The sequence below is a fragment of the Cheilinus undulatus genome, linkage group 1 (genome assembly GCF_018320785.1).
Source record: "Cheilinus undulatus linkage group 1, ASM1832078v1, whole genome shotgun sequence".
Taxonomy (NCBI): domain Eukaryota; kingdom Metazoa; phylum Chordata; class Actinopteri; order Labriformes; family Labridae; genus Cheilinus; species Cheilinus undulatus.
This window is the reverse complement of record NC_054865.1, coordinates 45408163-45423726: the sequence shown is the minus strand read 5'-3', so window position 1 is coordinate 45423726 and position 15564 is coordinate 45408163. Positions and strand designations below refer to the sequence as shown.

General features: G+C 39.8%; 1 protein-coding gene across 4 annotated transcripts in view; it reads left to right on the top strand.

Moving 5' to 3' along the window:
* The window catches only part of scml2 (Scm polycomb group protein like 2), a 42367-nt gene that overhangs the window by 20235 nt on the left and 6568 nt on the right, over nucleotides 1-15564 (top strand). For 3 of the 4 annotated variants that reach the window (XM_041793070.1, XM_041793050.1, XM_041793061.1), the window contains exons 8-10: nucleotides 13737-14053; nucleotides 14601-14730; nucleotides 14894-15100. In XM_041793070.1, coding sequence (XP_041649004.1) covers nucleotides 13737-14053; nucleotides 14601-14730; nucleotides 14894-15100 — 654 coding nt within the window. The remainder of the gene's footprint in view (nucleotides 1-13736; nucleotides 14054-14600; nucleotides 14731-14893; nucleotides 15101-15564) is intronic. The other variant, XM_041793079.1, reaches the window with a different exon arrangement.

Here is a 15564-nt window from a genome sequence, read left to right as displayed (position 1 = left end):
TGAGGGGGCTGCACCTCCTCCTCTGAGCCCTGAGAGGGTTTGTGTTGAGGGAAAGTTTCTGTCTGTGTTACCCCCTTTTCATTTAGAACTCCTCTGATTAAGGCTGCCAGAAGGAACAAGGCTTTAATACTTCTGGATACCCTTTGTTTTAAGATGATATCAAAGATCTAAAATTTCATATACAGAAGTTTGAGGAAAACAGATTTGTTGTTGTGTTTTCAGCGCACAGCTGCTGCAAGAGAGGTGAGATCAGCAGAGAGCCATGCAAATGAAAAAGTCTAAACATATTTTGTGCCTGTTTGGCTCAGTTGGTGTTTAGAGGCTACAGTCCTGGTCGCAGGGTTGAATTCTGACCTTGGTGCTGTATGGTGTATGTCTTTCCTTACTCTCTCTCCCCACGTTTTTTCTGTGTCTCTTCAACTGTCCTGTTCAAAAAAAAAACTTTCTCAAGCCCTTTTCACACATCATAATTATACAAAAGTTAACAATGTTCTGCAGTTCAGACACTCAGTACATTTACATGCACAGTTGATCTGAGTTATTGTTTTAACTCTCTCAGGATGTTTTACTCCATAACACTCCATGCTGATTTTTCCCCTTTTCCCTCTGATGATTTATGATGATTTGTCTCTAGCACGTGCTAATGTATGTTTGTCTTTAATATATTTTGTAGCCTGGTGAAAGACGACAGGCAGCCCAGCACATGTCCAATAATATGAATGAATCTAATGCACCACGCACACAGCTAGAACTAATGGGCCTTACTCCAATGATATATACAACAACAAAGTCTCCTCTTAACTCAGGTTTCTTATGCAGGGTTCCCACAGGTCTTAAAAAGTCTTGAATTGGACTTTTGAAATTTTAGGCCTTAAAAAGTCTTTAAAATTCAGATTTTTACTTTGGAGAGGTCTTAAATTTTAGATAGCACTTTGACTAAGACATGTTGTCAGATTTTAACTAATATTTTTTTGCATTTATGTTTGTCCATGTTACAGCAGTGATGTAAATGCCATTAAAATGCATACAGCCCACCCTTATTTTCACAGGCCTTCTCTGACAAAGATGTTATTCTTATTTTTGACAATTAAACAGTTTATAATCAGCTGAGCACATCCGCTGAAATATGTTCTTATGTTCTTATCTTATCTTATCTGCCTTTTATTTTGACTATTTGCTGGTATGGATTTTTCTCTGTTCAGGTCCTAAAAGGTCTTTAAAAGTCTTAAATCTGATTTTTAAGTGTGTAGGAACCCTGCACATGTTTATTCGCTGCTCAAGTTCAGTCAGCTCCCTAAAATTACTCCTCTGCTTAGCCCTGAAACACAAACATTTGAGCCTCCCCTTCACAGCCAACCTGGACTGTGCCCTAATAATGTTAATAATATAATTACTACTAATAATGTTATTCTAAAAAGTATGGAATTGATAGACTGTATAGCCAGCCTTAAAAAAGTTGGTCCCTCCTCCCCCCGCCAACTCAGCTCTATAGAGGAAGTGACGCTGACAATGGGACAGTGAAATAAAACGGAACTGATAGCTTTGTTTTATCTTCTGTTCTTATGTATCTCAGATTATCAGAGAATACTTCAAATAGCACTATTGACCCCTGCTGTATGAATATTTTTTAGAATCTAAGTTATTTATAATGTAGCAAAGCAGTTGGATTTGCCAGACTCCACATGTCAGGCAAATCCATCTAGTAAAGCTCTGATCTACAGCGTTTGTGCCAAACCGAAAACGGTCCTCTCCAATCAGCGTCATTTAAGGACAGCGAGGCGGTAGCTATGGGTGGGATTAAGCTGTACTTTAAGCCGTTGGTAGTGGCCCCTGCTGATAGCAATTAGCATAAATGTAGCTGTAGTATAGGAACAGTTTTATCAGAACTGCACCACATTATCTTTACGTAAAAGAAAAGGTGTTTGTGCTCTCCTGCTGAGCTACGAGCAGAGAAGAACCTGGCTCTGTACAAGTTCTATCCACATCAAGTTCTACTGGTAATAAACTATGGCAGTGTTTGTCTGCTGAGCACAGGTTCGTATCGGCCCTGCGCATGCATACAACTTGATTTGCCCATAATGAATGCGACAGACAGAACGTTCCTCCAGTCACCTTCTGAGTATTTTTTTTTTAAAGTCCTGCCCTTCCCAAATGATTTTATGGGAGTGTCCTCAGATGAATGCGAAATATGCAATGCATATATGACACAATCTATCTGGTGTGTCAGGTTAGGTCATTGATTCCAAAATTTGCATTGCTCTAGAAAAGGCTAGAAAGCAAATCAAAATTGCCCTCAGATTATTTGCAGTTTTATGCAGCTTATTCCCATTACCATTGATGCGTAAAGGCCTTTAGTATAGTTGACTGTGATGACAAGTTAGCAAGCAGCCAACCTGCTGTACTTCAAACAACAAAAATCCGAATAACTTCACAACTCTGTACATTTTGTATATACTTTGTGCTTACTTTTGGAAAGCAATGCTTGTGATAACTGAGGGCAGACATCAACGCAACTCTTTCTACACTGTGGGGCTCCTTCTATGGTGCTGAATAGCTCAGTGGGTTACATCCCTGCCTTTGATGTGGGAGATTGATGGTTTGAATCCTATCCAGTGCATAAGCAATACCCAGTTTGGTCCTTTTGGACAGGTCTTGAACTCCTGGAACACCTGACTACCTGTAAGACGTTTGTCGCTTTGGATAAAAGCGTCTGCTAAATGACATTGTCACATTGTACACTTAGCATTTATGCTGTTTGACTTCTTGGTCAAAGCCCTGCATGGAGACTGAAGCACAGTGCTTGGTCCAGTTTAGCCTGCAAGATAAAGTCCGACTGCATTACCAAGGTTTGCTAGTCTGACTTTGGTAAAGCCAACACATATATGTGTGTTTAAAAGTCCAGTTTTAGTCTGACTAACATATTTTTCTTACCTGCATGTAAACTTAATGTGTATGTAGACGTTTGCCTGCAATTTCTGGTACTTAAGAACTAGAACTGACTCATTATTTGCTGCTTAGACTTCTGTTGCTTTGAAGGCATCATCATCAGTTGATTTTTATGAGTATTGTACTGAAGTTTAAATTCTAGTATTGTGACTACCCTACTTCTGATCCAGTTTAACCTTTTACCCCTTAACAACATTCTCCCCATCCCCCATCAGCCCCTGCGTTAACCCCTCTCCCCTGTTGCAGCCCCCCTCCCCCCCAGAGACTCACTGAAGCAGGTGACTGATGTAGACTGTCGATATGGCCTACAGATAACATGAATAAAGGGCTCAACCCCCCCCTCCCCCCCCCACTCTCCCTCTACACCACACCCATCCTCTCTTCCTTCCTTCGGTCTACCCCTCCTGTGCCCCTATGCAAATCTAGTCCCCCCCCCGCTGCTCATTCATTGGGAGGGAAGCTTTGCGGAGGCTTCGACCAGCGGCAGCAGAATCAGCAGCAGCAGCGTGGGCTTTGTTGTTGTGGACTAAAGCCGGGAGAGCAGCTGATAGAGACGGAAAACAGAGAATGACAAGCACATGAAGAGTTTTTCTTTTAGAGAAAGTTAGACGGTGGACAAATTTGACAAATGAACAGCAGCTGAAAGAGAACGAGTTCAAAGAGAGAACCAGGAAGCAACTGTACTCACTGACTTTCATTGTTACGGACATCACTACTACTACCACTACTACTTCTGAGAAAGACAGACCTGCAGCAGTGAAGTTCTGCTTTGTTGGTGGTGATTTCCTGGTGAGTTTGAGGTCTTTACCCAGCTGTTTCCTTTTTCTGAATGAAAAAAAACTTCAGGTAAACCTCGGAATGTGTACTACCCTGTTTAAAAATTAAGATAAGGTTCCATTTCTACAGGTTATTCTTTGTTGGAAAACAGATTGCTGCATGGAAATAAAGTATGGCCACATTAGAGATGTTTTTACGTCTTGTTAAAGATAAAGTAAGTACTTTGTAGATCCCCAGAGAGGAAATTTTGGATAATATTATTGTTCTTTTTATTAAATGACAGTTAACAGAAGCTTCCTGAAAATGTAACAAATCAACATAGATGTGCTTTTTTTTTAAACTCATTCATCCTGTCATTGCAGAAAGTAGTTGCTTCCCAGAAGCTGTTGCTTTTCTTTTTGATATTTGTAACAGTTCTGGTCTATATTCGCTTAGATTATTTACTCCAAAACTCCCTTTTGCTTCAGGAAATTTTGTGTGAAATACACAAAAAGGAAGTAAGAGCTTAACCTGCTCTTCTGATAAAAGTTGCATGTGGTCTCACAAGTGTAGCAGCAGCCTGCTCCTCCTGTGTAAATGATTAAAGGCTGCTGTTTCTTTGTTCAGCATGACTTCATGCATCCATTCACTCTACGATACCAGAATTCACCCAAAAGTCTAAGTTGGAAACTTTTCTATGAGGTCGGCTGCAATTTAATGTGGGGCTCCATATGGTTTTCATCATGCCTAAAGCATGGGGGATCAGTTTGCTTAAAGTTTAGTGAGTATCAGACATTAAGAGCACCACATTTACACAGCAGACTTTGATTTTTACCTGAATGACCTGATGCGTCATCATCAGAGGGGAAGAAAAGTGATTTTCAGTGTTTGCAGAGCTGCTTTGTCATTCTGGAGACTTGCACAACCACACATTATTGTGTTTATACGTTGTACCTTGAGGCTGTTCCGCTGACTTCCCCTTTCTGCTGCCTGCTTTCACAAACATTCACACCTGAAGCTGCAGTTCACGAGTTTAAACTACTTCACATTCTCTCTGCAGAGCGGCCCATGTGTTTCTGAACGTGTTTGTGGCTGATTGGTGTGTTTGCTGAGGGTGCTTGGCATGTGAGGGAGGGGGCAGTTGGGGGGGTAGTTGTAATTAGATGAGAAGCTACTCTGTGAAGCCCCTCCCCCCAACCCCCAGACAGCAGACACACTTCTCAGCGACCCTGTTCTCATGCGTGCACGTACGCACACTCTCATACGTTCACATGTTTCCTCAGGCTGTGGCTGATACAGGTCAGCGGGTCGACTTGGAATTACACGGCCATGATCAGAACCATATGTCTCTGTTGTTACTGCCGATGCATGTGGGGACGCCAGGCTCTGATTTGGCTTTTTCAGATTAATACAATTATCTTTACAATCTTATGATTTCAAATTGTTTAGCCAATTTACTGAATAAAATTTAGTTATCCATGCTAGTTTGAAAACCATGATGCTGCTGAAAGACTTCTGAAATCTGCATTTCCTGGTAGGCACTGGTTGCTATTGATTTGCATACTGTGCAATAATAGATGGAAGTCGTGGCTGCAACACACAGAAACAAAAGTCAAATAAGTGTGGAGCAAAAGCAGCTTTCAGTTTTATCTCTTAGCTAATGAATAAACTGGAAATTAAAATTAAAACTTTGAATATTTTGTATTATTTATTTAAACCTTTTGAGGCAGAAATGTCTCAGTTTTGTCAGTTCCAGTTAAACTGCATGTATTTTAAATATCTGCCTGAACCAATGTTATAATCATGAACTAAAACTAATGAAACAACTAAAAAAAAAAAAAAAAAAAAAAAAAAAAAATTCCAGTTAACTAAAAAAAAAAGACTAACTAAAACTGTATTGTGTGCTTATAAAACTACAATAAAATAAGATCAGGGACAAAATCTCCCTAGTTTTAGTCTTTGACAGCAGAACGCTGATTGACATGAGCACCAAAGTCACATTTGTATATCACATTTGAAGACATAAATCAAGGAGTTAAGAGTAGCCTATGTGAATGGGTTCTAAAGAATTGTATTATGTTTATTTTTTCTGACCATTATGGGTCTTCATGCTACTGTCAAGTATCCCAGATTACTGAAAAAACTAAAACTAACATTAAAACTAACAAAACCAAATTTTAAACAAAGCATTTTTCTACAATAAAATAAAACTAGCTAACCCACAGCTATACGTAATTACAACTAAACTGAACCAAAAAACTTGTGCAAAATCCAAAACTATTTTAACCATGGCCTGATCTATGATATCTGCTAAGATGTTTTTGAGGTTGGTTAACGGTTGTGCTTAAAATCAATGATTCTTAACTGGTGGGCCGTGGAACTGGTTGTAGTGGGTCATGAATAGAGTGGTGCAGGAATGAGTACTAAAACGCCGAAGTGAGATAGCATTTTAGCACTTCCAGTTCCTTCATCTGAAAGTCTATGGGATTTTTGAATGGGTTTTTGGTTAAATTCCTGAAATAAGGTCTGTGGTGAACACAAGCTCATGAGAGATTAAAGTTTTATCCTACAACATAAAATACATCTGAAACGTGTCCCAACTTTGAATTGTGTATCTTTTGACGTCTTAATAAATGCGGTTGCTAAAAGACAGCTAACAAGGCCCGGGAATATTATTCATCATTGTCCGAAGCACGGCAACTGAGACTGCTGCTCACTTGTATCCACGGGTAATGACGTTAAATTCAGCTGACCGTGTTGTAGTTCAATATAGCATGACGTTAGCTTTTTACTTTTGTCAGTTAGATTAACAAACCAGATATGATGCTTATATTTTCAATTTATGAAGATTATCTTTATGAACAAAACGTGGAAGTTTCATAAACGTGTATTGGACACAGTGCTTATTTTCAGCAATAATAAAAACCCTTTAAAAAATCCCATAGGCTCGATGCTGAGGGAACCCATGCTACATGAACTTCCGGGTGTGCCTACAAAATAACGTCACGACTGCACCACTCTATTTGTGACTGGAATTAGTAGCAAAATGTTTATTTTGCTGTGATAACCACTGAATTAAGTAGAACAAGCTGTTTTATCCCAGACTTGGGGCCAATCCCATTTCTACCCCTTCGTGCTTGTCTTAGTCCTACCCCTTGGTTTTGCGCATACACGTCAGGTGTAGGAGTGTCCCAAAACTCTTTTGAATCAAGGCCTATGACTAAGGGCCAAGGGCCCTTAGACCTTTGTTTCAAGGGCTACATAGCCCTTGAAACAAAGATTTTTCAGGACCACACTTGAAACCAAGGGGTATGATGAGTTTCCCTCTATACACTGCATTCACTTGTGAATGCAGTGTATAGAGGGAATTTTTGTGGCAACAGACAACGTAGGAGGCCTGTAAATATTTTCGTCATTTATAAATGATGATGAAAAAAACAGTCAAGGTTCTCATATATTCAATCTATAACTACGAGGGATGTGAGTTTATTGTGTTTTCGGTATGTACAAATGCCAACCAGAGCTATTAACTGTATAAATAAATGGAGAAGATCAACACAGAGATCCATAGTATTAACGAGATGGTCGAAGCTTTACTGTCACCTCTGATGACGCAGATGTTTGTCGGCAATGTGTGATGATGAACAGCAATCAAGTGGTGTCTCATTTCTTAAGGGAAGGTTTTCACCCGTACCCCTTACCACTCTGTTTCAATGGGCAAGAGGAAAGAGTAGACAAAGGGGAAGGGTTAAGGGGTAGAAATGGGGTTTGCCCCTGGACTCATTTATCTTCTTTTCTGTGGATAATAAAAGCAGTTTTACTCATGAAAACAAAGTAGTTCTGCAAGATCTCTGAAAAGTTACCAAAATGTAAATATCACAGGGAAATGGAGCCTAATGTATGCAGTTAGCTGGCTAAACAGTTCAGAGGCCTTAGTAGTTGGCATCAGAATTACAAGTCGATTAAAATAATACTATAATATTTGTCATCAGTTCAGGCCCACAGTCCCAGTCAAACACTCTGTCTAAACCAGGGGTGTCCAAACTTTTCCACTGACAGCCACACAGAAAATTCCAAGGATGGTGAGGTCACTGTCATATGCCTCACCTTTATAAAAATTAAGTCTGCATGTCCAGGCTTATTCAGGTAAAGATGTGCTTAGTGATTCGATATGCTTAATTAATAGCTGACAAGGCAAATAGCCAGTCATTTCAAGGAGGCCAGTCAGATTTCCAGGTAGCCCTAGTAGACCCTGGCTATTACTGGAACCACCCTGGTCAAAGTGAGAATGACACTCCATTTACCAGAGAATTTACAGTGTTGTCTTAGTTAAAGTCACGAAAAAAATCATGTGTTGTCGTGACTTCAAAGTGTTCAATAAAGGCAAATCTGTGCACATTAAGTTGCATTTTTCATATAATTCACCGTGTTTTACTCATTTTTCTTTTTGTTCCTAGTTGCTTCACCTACTGCTCCTAACTGTTATTTTACAGATACAATACAACATACCAAAAACAACAGACAAAAAAAGACAAACTGCCCCCTTTCGAAAAGGAAAAATAGCCAAAAGGAATGTGTCCATGTCAGTCCAGCGGTTAGTAATGTCCGTGAATCAAACAGAGGTCATATAGAGAGTCCATCAGTCCCAGGCTGTGCACTGTTGAGTAAGGCACAGGCTAAAGACAAAAAGAGTGAAGACCAGTATGTTTCAAACAGAGCAGCCATGGTGAATATGTACAGTAAGGCATAAAATAACCTTTTCAACATAGTCCATTGCTAGTTTGACACTTCTCCTTCCTTATGATGTCAATGAAAGGCGCCCAAATCTTAATAAACTGAATGAGAGTTGGACAAAGAATACCTGATTTCTTCAGATATAGACAGGGGATTAGGGCGGGCCACACTTTGATGTTCTCTGGGGTGTCTGGCAATGCTTTGGCGGTGCTGCTTTCTTTTAAAGATTCAAGATTATGTTTATTGACTCCTTTCTCATGCTGCAGCTATAAAAAAATACAACATTCAATATCATACACATTAAAATTAAAACAAAGAGTATTTAATATCAACCTGGTTCTGTCATCATAGTTTCATAGTAAAGCAGCAGAAGTTGAGTTGTCCATGTGCAAATACAAAAGGGCTATTTTAGTGAACTGAATATGCAAGAGCAGTCTATAACACAGGCTGTTTATTCTTTGCTGGATGGGTTGTTAAAAATGTGGGGCATAAATTAAGAGTAGACCCATTTCTGCCAGCATCATTTCGCCACTGCCTTTGTCTGGTGACCAGTCCAGGGTGTAGCCTGCTTCCAGGGTTGCCAATACTTTCGTCCATGACTATACCTTTAAAGAGCTTGAATTGCTGGTATTTGGTACCTTAACCCTTTTAAAAGTAGTGAACAAGTAAAGTTTGTCGGTAATTCATTGCAGGAAAACACAAAAATAGATGGGTCTTTGTTGAAATTCATATGTGGAGACCTTAATAAGGTCATATTTTAGAGATTTGACCTGATATTTAGGCTGCATTTGGAGGAAGTATTTTTTTAAATGATTCACCAGAAATTTAAAAAACATCCAGAGTTTTGCACGTGAATATTTTGTACAACGTAAACATGATGCTGCTTTAAAGAAAGGCCTGACATTGTGAATATGGTGCAGATGAGGCTGTCAGACATTATGGAGTAAAATGCATATGTAAGCAGATTTCCAAACTTGTAAAAAATGCATAGGTGATCAGTTTCTGCATATGTGTGAGGATAAGCTAATACTCAATGCTAGCTGACATTAATCACCACTCTGGAAGCGGGAGCCTACATGTTGCTGCAGTGGCTGTCACACAACATGAACGGATTAGACTGTTTTTTTCTGTGACAGTCAAAGATCAGAGGGGGTCCCAGCTCAGCTCTCCTGTGGTGAATTAAAACCTGCTGGTTCTGATTGGTACCCTGCAAACTAAAGATGATCTGCCTTTGTAGGGCTTAATGCTTCTCGCTCCGTGTGAATGAGCGTGCTGCTGTGCAAGCAGGTCGGTATCGCTGTTCCTCTGTGAGCACGCTCAATGTGACCACTCGGCCTATGAAACAAAACACGTCTCGATCTTGCGCCCACTCTCACTCATTTCCCAATTAACAGCTTTCAGGGTGCCCCGGCCAACCCCCCAGAGGATACTGTAAACCTTCCATAGTGTCTCCGTATCGCCTGAGTCGAGGACGCTCTAATGAAAGCCTCGGCCCCCTGAGAGCCTCCACATGCACTCTCAGACCCCCCTCTCCAAGCATTACGTTTGTATTGAAGCAGGAGATTCTTATCTTTCTCCCTTCCTCCTTTTCTTTGTTTCTTTGAGCCCATTTTGCTCTCTCTCTTTCACACTCCCACAGACATGATTATGTGATCATATCAGAGTCACACTCACGGCTAATGAAGGCGAAAGATGGGGCATGCCTTGTATTTTTTCATTTTTTTACCTTAGCTTTTTTTTTATCACTTTCATTTTTAAACACACAGACCAAGTGAAAATTTGGTGTAATGTTTCTTCCCTTATTCAAACATTTTAGACGTTGGGTGACTGACATCCACAGGATGCCTTCAGGCCCTTTTTTTGTTTTTTGCTTTTAGCATTTAATTAGATAGAATAGTCAATAGAGGGAAAATCAGGAGAAAGAAGGGGAAATGTCATGCAGGAAAGGAGCTACAGGTCAAATCTGATCCTGTATGGCTCCTCTAGGAGAAACTATTCTCTACACATGAGGTGAGACCTCATCACTAGAGAATCAGCACCACATTAAGCAAACAGGCTTCTTGACTAAAAAGAAAACGTTGTAGGTTTATTTTCTTTTCCCAACTGGGTAGTAAACTGAAGGGGTAGAGTAGAACTAGGCTGATCCAGACTTCATTGTGGTGTATTGACTTTACACGGAGCAGGATGGCTCAGGATTTGGTATTATTAGGCTAGTTCACTAGAGCACGGGTTCCCTGACTTTGCTCTTCTATAGACCCCACATAGTATTAGCCTCTGACTAGGACCCCTCTTGCATAATTTCTTGAATTCTTTGTACATTCACAGTTATTATCTTGATAAAAACATTTAATTTTTTATTTAAAAATACTATAATTTCTTTCCTGACAGTATTATACAGTATTATAAATAGAGATCTATGGATGCTGGTTTAGCTCAGTAGGTAAAGCTGGTGCCTACATAAGAGGTCATGATGCACAGGTATTGGTCGCAGGATCAATTCCTGGTCTCAGCGCTGTGTGGTGCCTGTCTTCTCCCACACTCTCTCCCCATATTTCCTGTCTCTCTTCAGCTGTCTCATCCCAGTAAAGGCAAAAAGCCCCCAAATAGTCTAAAAAGAAGCAGGAATGCATGCTATACTGATATTTATAATTAATAATTGATCATTATTAATTTTCAGTCCTTTAAACAAACTTCAGCGTTAGTTCATGCAGGACACGATAGTCATACGGCCAGTCATGATCAGCTGATTGCCAGCCTCACAGCTCTCACAGCCAATCACAGCTCTTTCTCTCAACACGGCAGTCTGTTTAAATATGACATACTTTCACAAATCCCTGCTTGTATTAATACTGATGCATCACCCTGATGCTGCTGCTGGCACAGCTTAACCTCCTCCACCCCAGCCTCCTCCTTTATAGCATGAAGCTTGTTGCACCCTCATGTTGAAATTCATGTTAATATGTGCTTAATAATATGAGCCAGTTTTATTGTATGCACTGCCATTAATGTTTCCATCCATATGGGGGTTTCTAGCCATGCGCTCCCTAGAAAGTCAAAGCATGCTGCTTGACTAACATAGGGAGAATCTTTTAAGCAGAGCCAAGTAAAACTGTATATCCATTTTGCAATGAAATGGTAAAATGTTTAAGAGCTTTCCTGACTGAAATAAACTTTAAAATGTACGGAATAATGATGAACAAAGGAAGACTTCAGCTAATTTAGGTCTGTTGGTCCAGCTTAAAACTCTACTCATTTATCTGTTAGTCCAGCCAATATTTACCGCTGATATAGGAAGACTTTTAGAGTTAAAATTCGGTTGTAAATAATGGCAGAAATTTTCATATCCTCCGATACTGACAAGACAATTTAAAAGCTAATATCTGCTGATACCAGTATCATAATGATCATCTTTATTGTTATTTTTATTATTGCTAATTTTGGTTATATTGTAGTTAAGTATTGTTTTACACATTTAAAATGACTTGGTTAAATATTTCTAATTTCTGTCTCTCTCTTATTGGGCTGTTGTAATGAAGAAATTTCCTCCGATAGGGGATGAATAAAAGTTTATCGTATCTTAATATAGTGCATCCCTAATAGAGATGTACAGTCTCTTCGGAACATATTCAGACCTCTTCACTTTTTTCAATTTTGTTATGTTGCAGTCTGATGCTACGATAAGAAAAATATTCTCATTAATCTACACTCAGTACCCCATCATGGCAAAGTGAAAAAAGAATTTTCTATTTTTTTGTACAGTTATTAAAGATAAAAACAAAACTATCACATTGACATAAATATTCAGACTCTTTGCAAAACACTTGAAATTTAGCTCAGGATCCTCCCCTGTCTCTTGATTGTTGCTGAGATGTTTCTACACCTTGGCTGGAGTCCACCTGTGGTGAATCAAACTGATTAGACATGATTTGGAAAGGTGCACTCCTCTCTATAAAAGGCCTTACAGCTGTTTTTGCGTATCAGGGCGAAAACCAAGCCACGAGGTCAAAGGAACTGCCTGCAGAGCTCAGAGACAGGATTGTTGCAAGGCACAGATCTGGGGAAGTCTTCAAAAAAGTTGCTGCACTGAAAGTTCATCAAAACAACAGAAAAAAAGAGCAGAAAGATGTCTTGCACACTGCATGGCTCCAAAAGTCCAAATTATTTATTGCACCAAAGTGACGTTTAGAGCACTGCTGCTCATCATAAGACTGAAGTAAAAAATAAAGTCTCACAGTTCCCAAGAGAATGAATATAGCAGTAATAGTGTATTTTTTGTTTTTTAAAGTTACAACTTGTGCATACATGATGTGGTGAGTTTGATTTGTGATGCTCTTCTAAGTTGGGTATGTCACATTTGGGATTGCCCTGTAATTCTCTGCCTTTTTAACCTTAAAATAGGTACTCTGAACTGTTTTGTTCACTTGCCATGATTGCTTTATGCAATCAGAACTAATTGTTGTGTTTGCAATTTTAAAGCTAGGGCCCAAAGTTTCTCATCTCAATTTAAATGCAGCTTACTGAATGTTAAGTTTTTATCTCTTCACTAATGAAATGTGCATTGCTGGTGTTGCTTTTCTTGGTTGGCATAACTTAACTCTATGAATACACACTAAAACATATGATGTTCATGTATATGCTGTTTAGGTCAACAAATTGTGATTAAAATTTTACCTCCCAGCTGACGTCTGCCTCAGAAATCTAGTATCTAGTCCTGTATGTTGAAAAGAATTAAAACCTTATCGTAGTCATCTCCATCTTTCTGTTTGTGGAAGCAGAGTGTTTTAAGGAATCGCCTGACGGGAAAGTCTCTAGAGACTCGTGACTTTTGACTCTGATTTCAGTAGAGGGAGGGGCGTAATACAAAGGACCTGTCAGTCAGTGAAGGCTCTGAAAAATCAAAACAAATCTCTGCAGGACGCCTCAGTCATTCCTTCTCCACTACCTTTTGTTTTTCCTCCCAAATTTCTTACTCAATAAGGAACAAGAGGAAGATCATTATGTTATTGACGTAAAGATTTGTGGAAAAACACAACTTATGGTCATGGTGATTTCCTGCAAATGGGCAAATCTTACAGTGTTTTTGTGTATCTCTGTGTTTACATTGACACTTTCAATGTGATATTTGTGCTGCAGATTTGCTTTAATGAATGTTTACCTATACAAGTTAGTGTTGTATTCTCGCCTTCTTTTATTGTCTAAGAACGAAGCAATCCAACATGCTGACTACAAGATTAATAACCAAACATTTATCCGTCTTTTTTCATTTCTATTTCTCCATCCCTTGCCCCGTGTTTTTCCAGTTACTCTCCCTGGTGCACTCCTCGCTCCTGTCTCCTCAATCTCCTCCTCTCTCACCACACGCCGCTCCACGTCCAACTCTTCCTCCTCCATGCAGACCTCATACAGACTACCCAACCCCTTACCACCCCTCCCTGTTCGCAAGGGTGTCCGAGGACGACGTCCCAAATCCCAGACCATCGCTTTGTTGAAGGCAGCAGCCGAGGCTGCGGCAGCAGCAGCGGTTAATGGAGCGTCACAGAGCCCTGCCAGGACCAGCTCTGAGACTCAACTGGCCCCCAGACCACACAAGAAGAGAGGGCCCAAACCCAAGAGCAAGGTGAGATGTCACAAGAGCTGTAATCTGTTATGCTGCGCTCCACTGATACTGCCACTACCGCCGTTGCAGGGGTTAGCGCAGATATAGCTAGAATAGAGCAGCAGTTTTATCAGAACTGGACCACATTTCTTTATTAAAGATCAAAGAGCCACACAGAGAGCTTTTCATGACAAAAAAAGATGTTTTCACTCTTCTCTTGACCTGATTCAGCATTAGTTTGGGATCATTGCAGGTGGGCAACCAAACAAACCCTCAAAGAAATATAATTTTCATATAATAATGAAGTTTTTTGCTGATAAATATAGATCACCTTAATCATGAAAGTTCGAGATCAATTTCTGTACACAAGATATGTTCAAGTAGTAGATACGTTCAAGGTACATGTTCACTTCATTCATGAATTTCTCCACTGAAGAGTGCAAAATGAAGAAGATAAGTGCAGGACATGTCCATATATGATGTGCATAAAAACATAAAGAAAATTTTGGGCACAAATGTATGAGAGCCTTTGTAGATGACAGAGTTGTTTGTTTGTGTTTTGCTCTAGAAGAAGCCTCGGGTGGGACAGTCCCTCGGGGCGCCATCCGTTACAGCTCCACCTCCTGAGAACAGACTGAGCTCTAGCCACGTCTCTGCAGACAGCAGCCATAGCAACGGCTCCAGCGTAGTTTGCACAGGTGAGTTTGATGAGTCTGATGTCTGAATGTGTGGGCCTAAAGTTAAATTTGATGGGCACTGTGATAGTAAATTTCAGTTTTATCCATCAAACAACAGAAAGAATGAAAATATGACATGTTTCTGATTATATTAAATGTCTACTCTTGCTGTGTGTCATTCCAGTGTGTGTCTACGTGAACAAACACGGGAATTACGGCCCACATCTAGACAGAAAATTAGTGCAGCAGCTCCCGGACCACTTCGGTCCAGCCCCAGTAAACACAGTACTCCAGCAGGCTGTTCAGGCCTGTGTAGACTGCACATACCAGCCTTCAGTGCTGCTGTCCTTCCTGCAGAGCCAGTCCCACAGTGGAGGAGAAGTCATCAGAGGTATGATTCTTTCATTACTTTATTTATTTTTCACATATACAACCGCAGCTGCACTTGTATATCACAAAACACTCTTAGCTGAATAACATTACTTTATTATAATGATTATATTCTCTGTGTGTTACAATTTTTTACTGATTTGATACAACTTCAATCACTCATCTGACTAAGAAACATCCGTGCTATCTCTTTTCTTGTGAGTGAGCCTTTCTGTCCCTGCTTTTATCTCTTCACCATGATAATGTTGGAAGAAGAGACTCCAGCTCCTTGCATTCCTCATGATATACTGTATTTAATACTCCAAAATATAAATACAAAAAGATCCATTTTAGACCTTGGCTAGCATAGATAAAGAGAAACAATAGACAGTACATTCAAAAATGGTTCAGTCCCCTCTCAACTTTTGTTATGTTACAGCCTGATGCTGTGGTTTAAAAAAAGCCACTGTATAAGGGTATCATTAT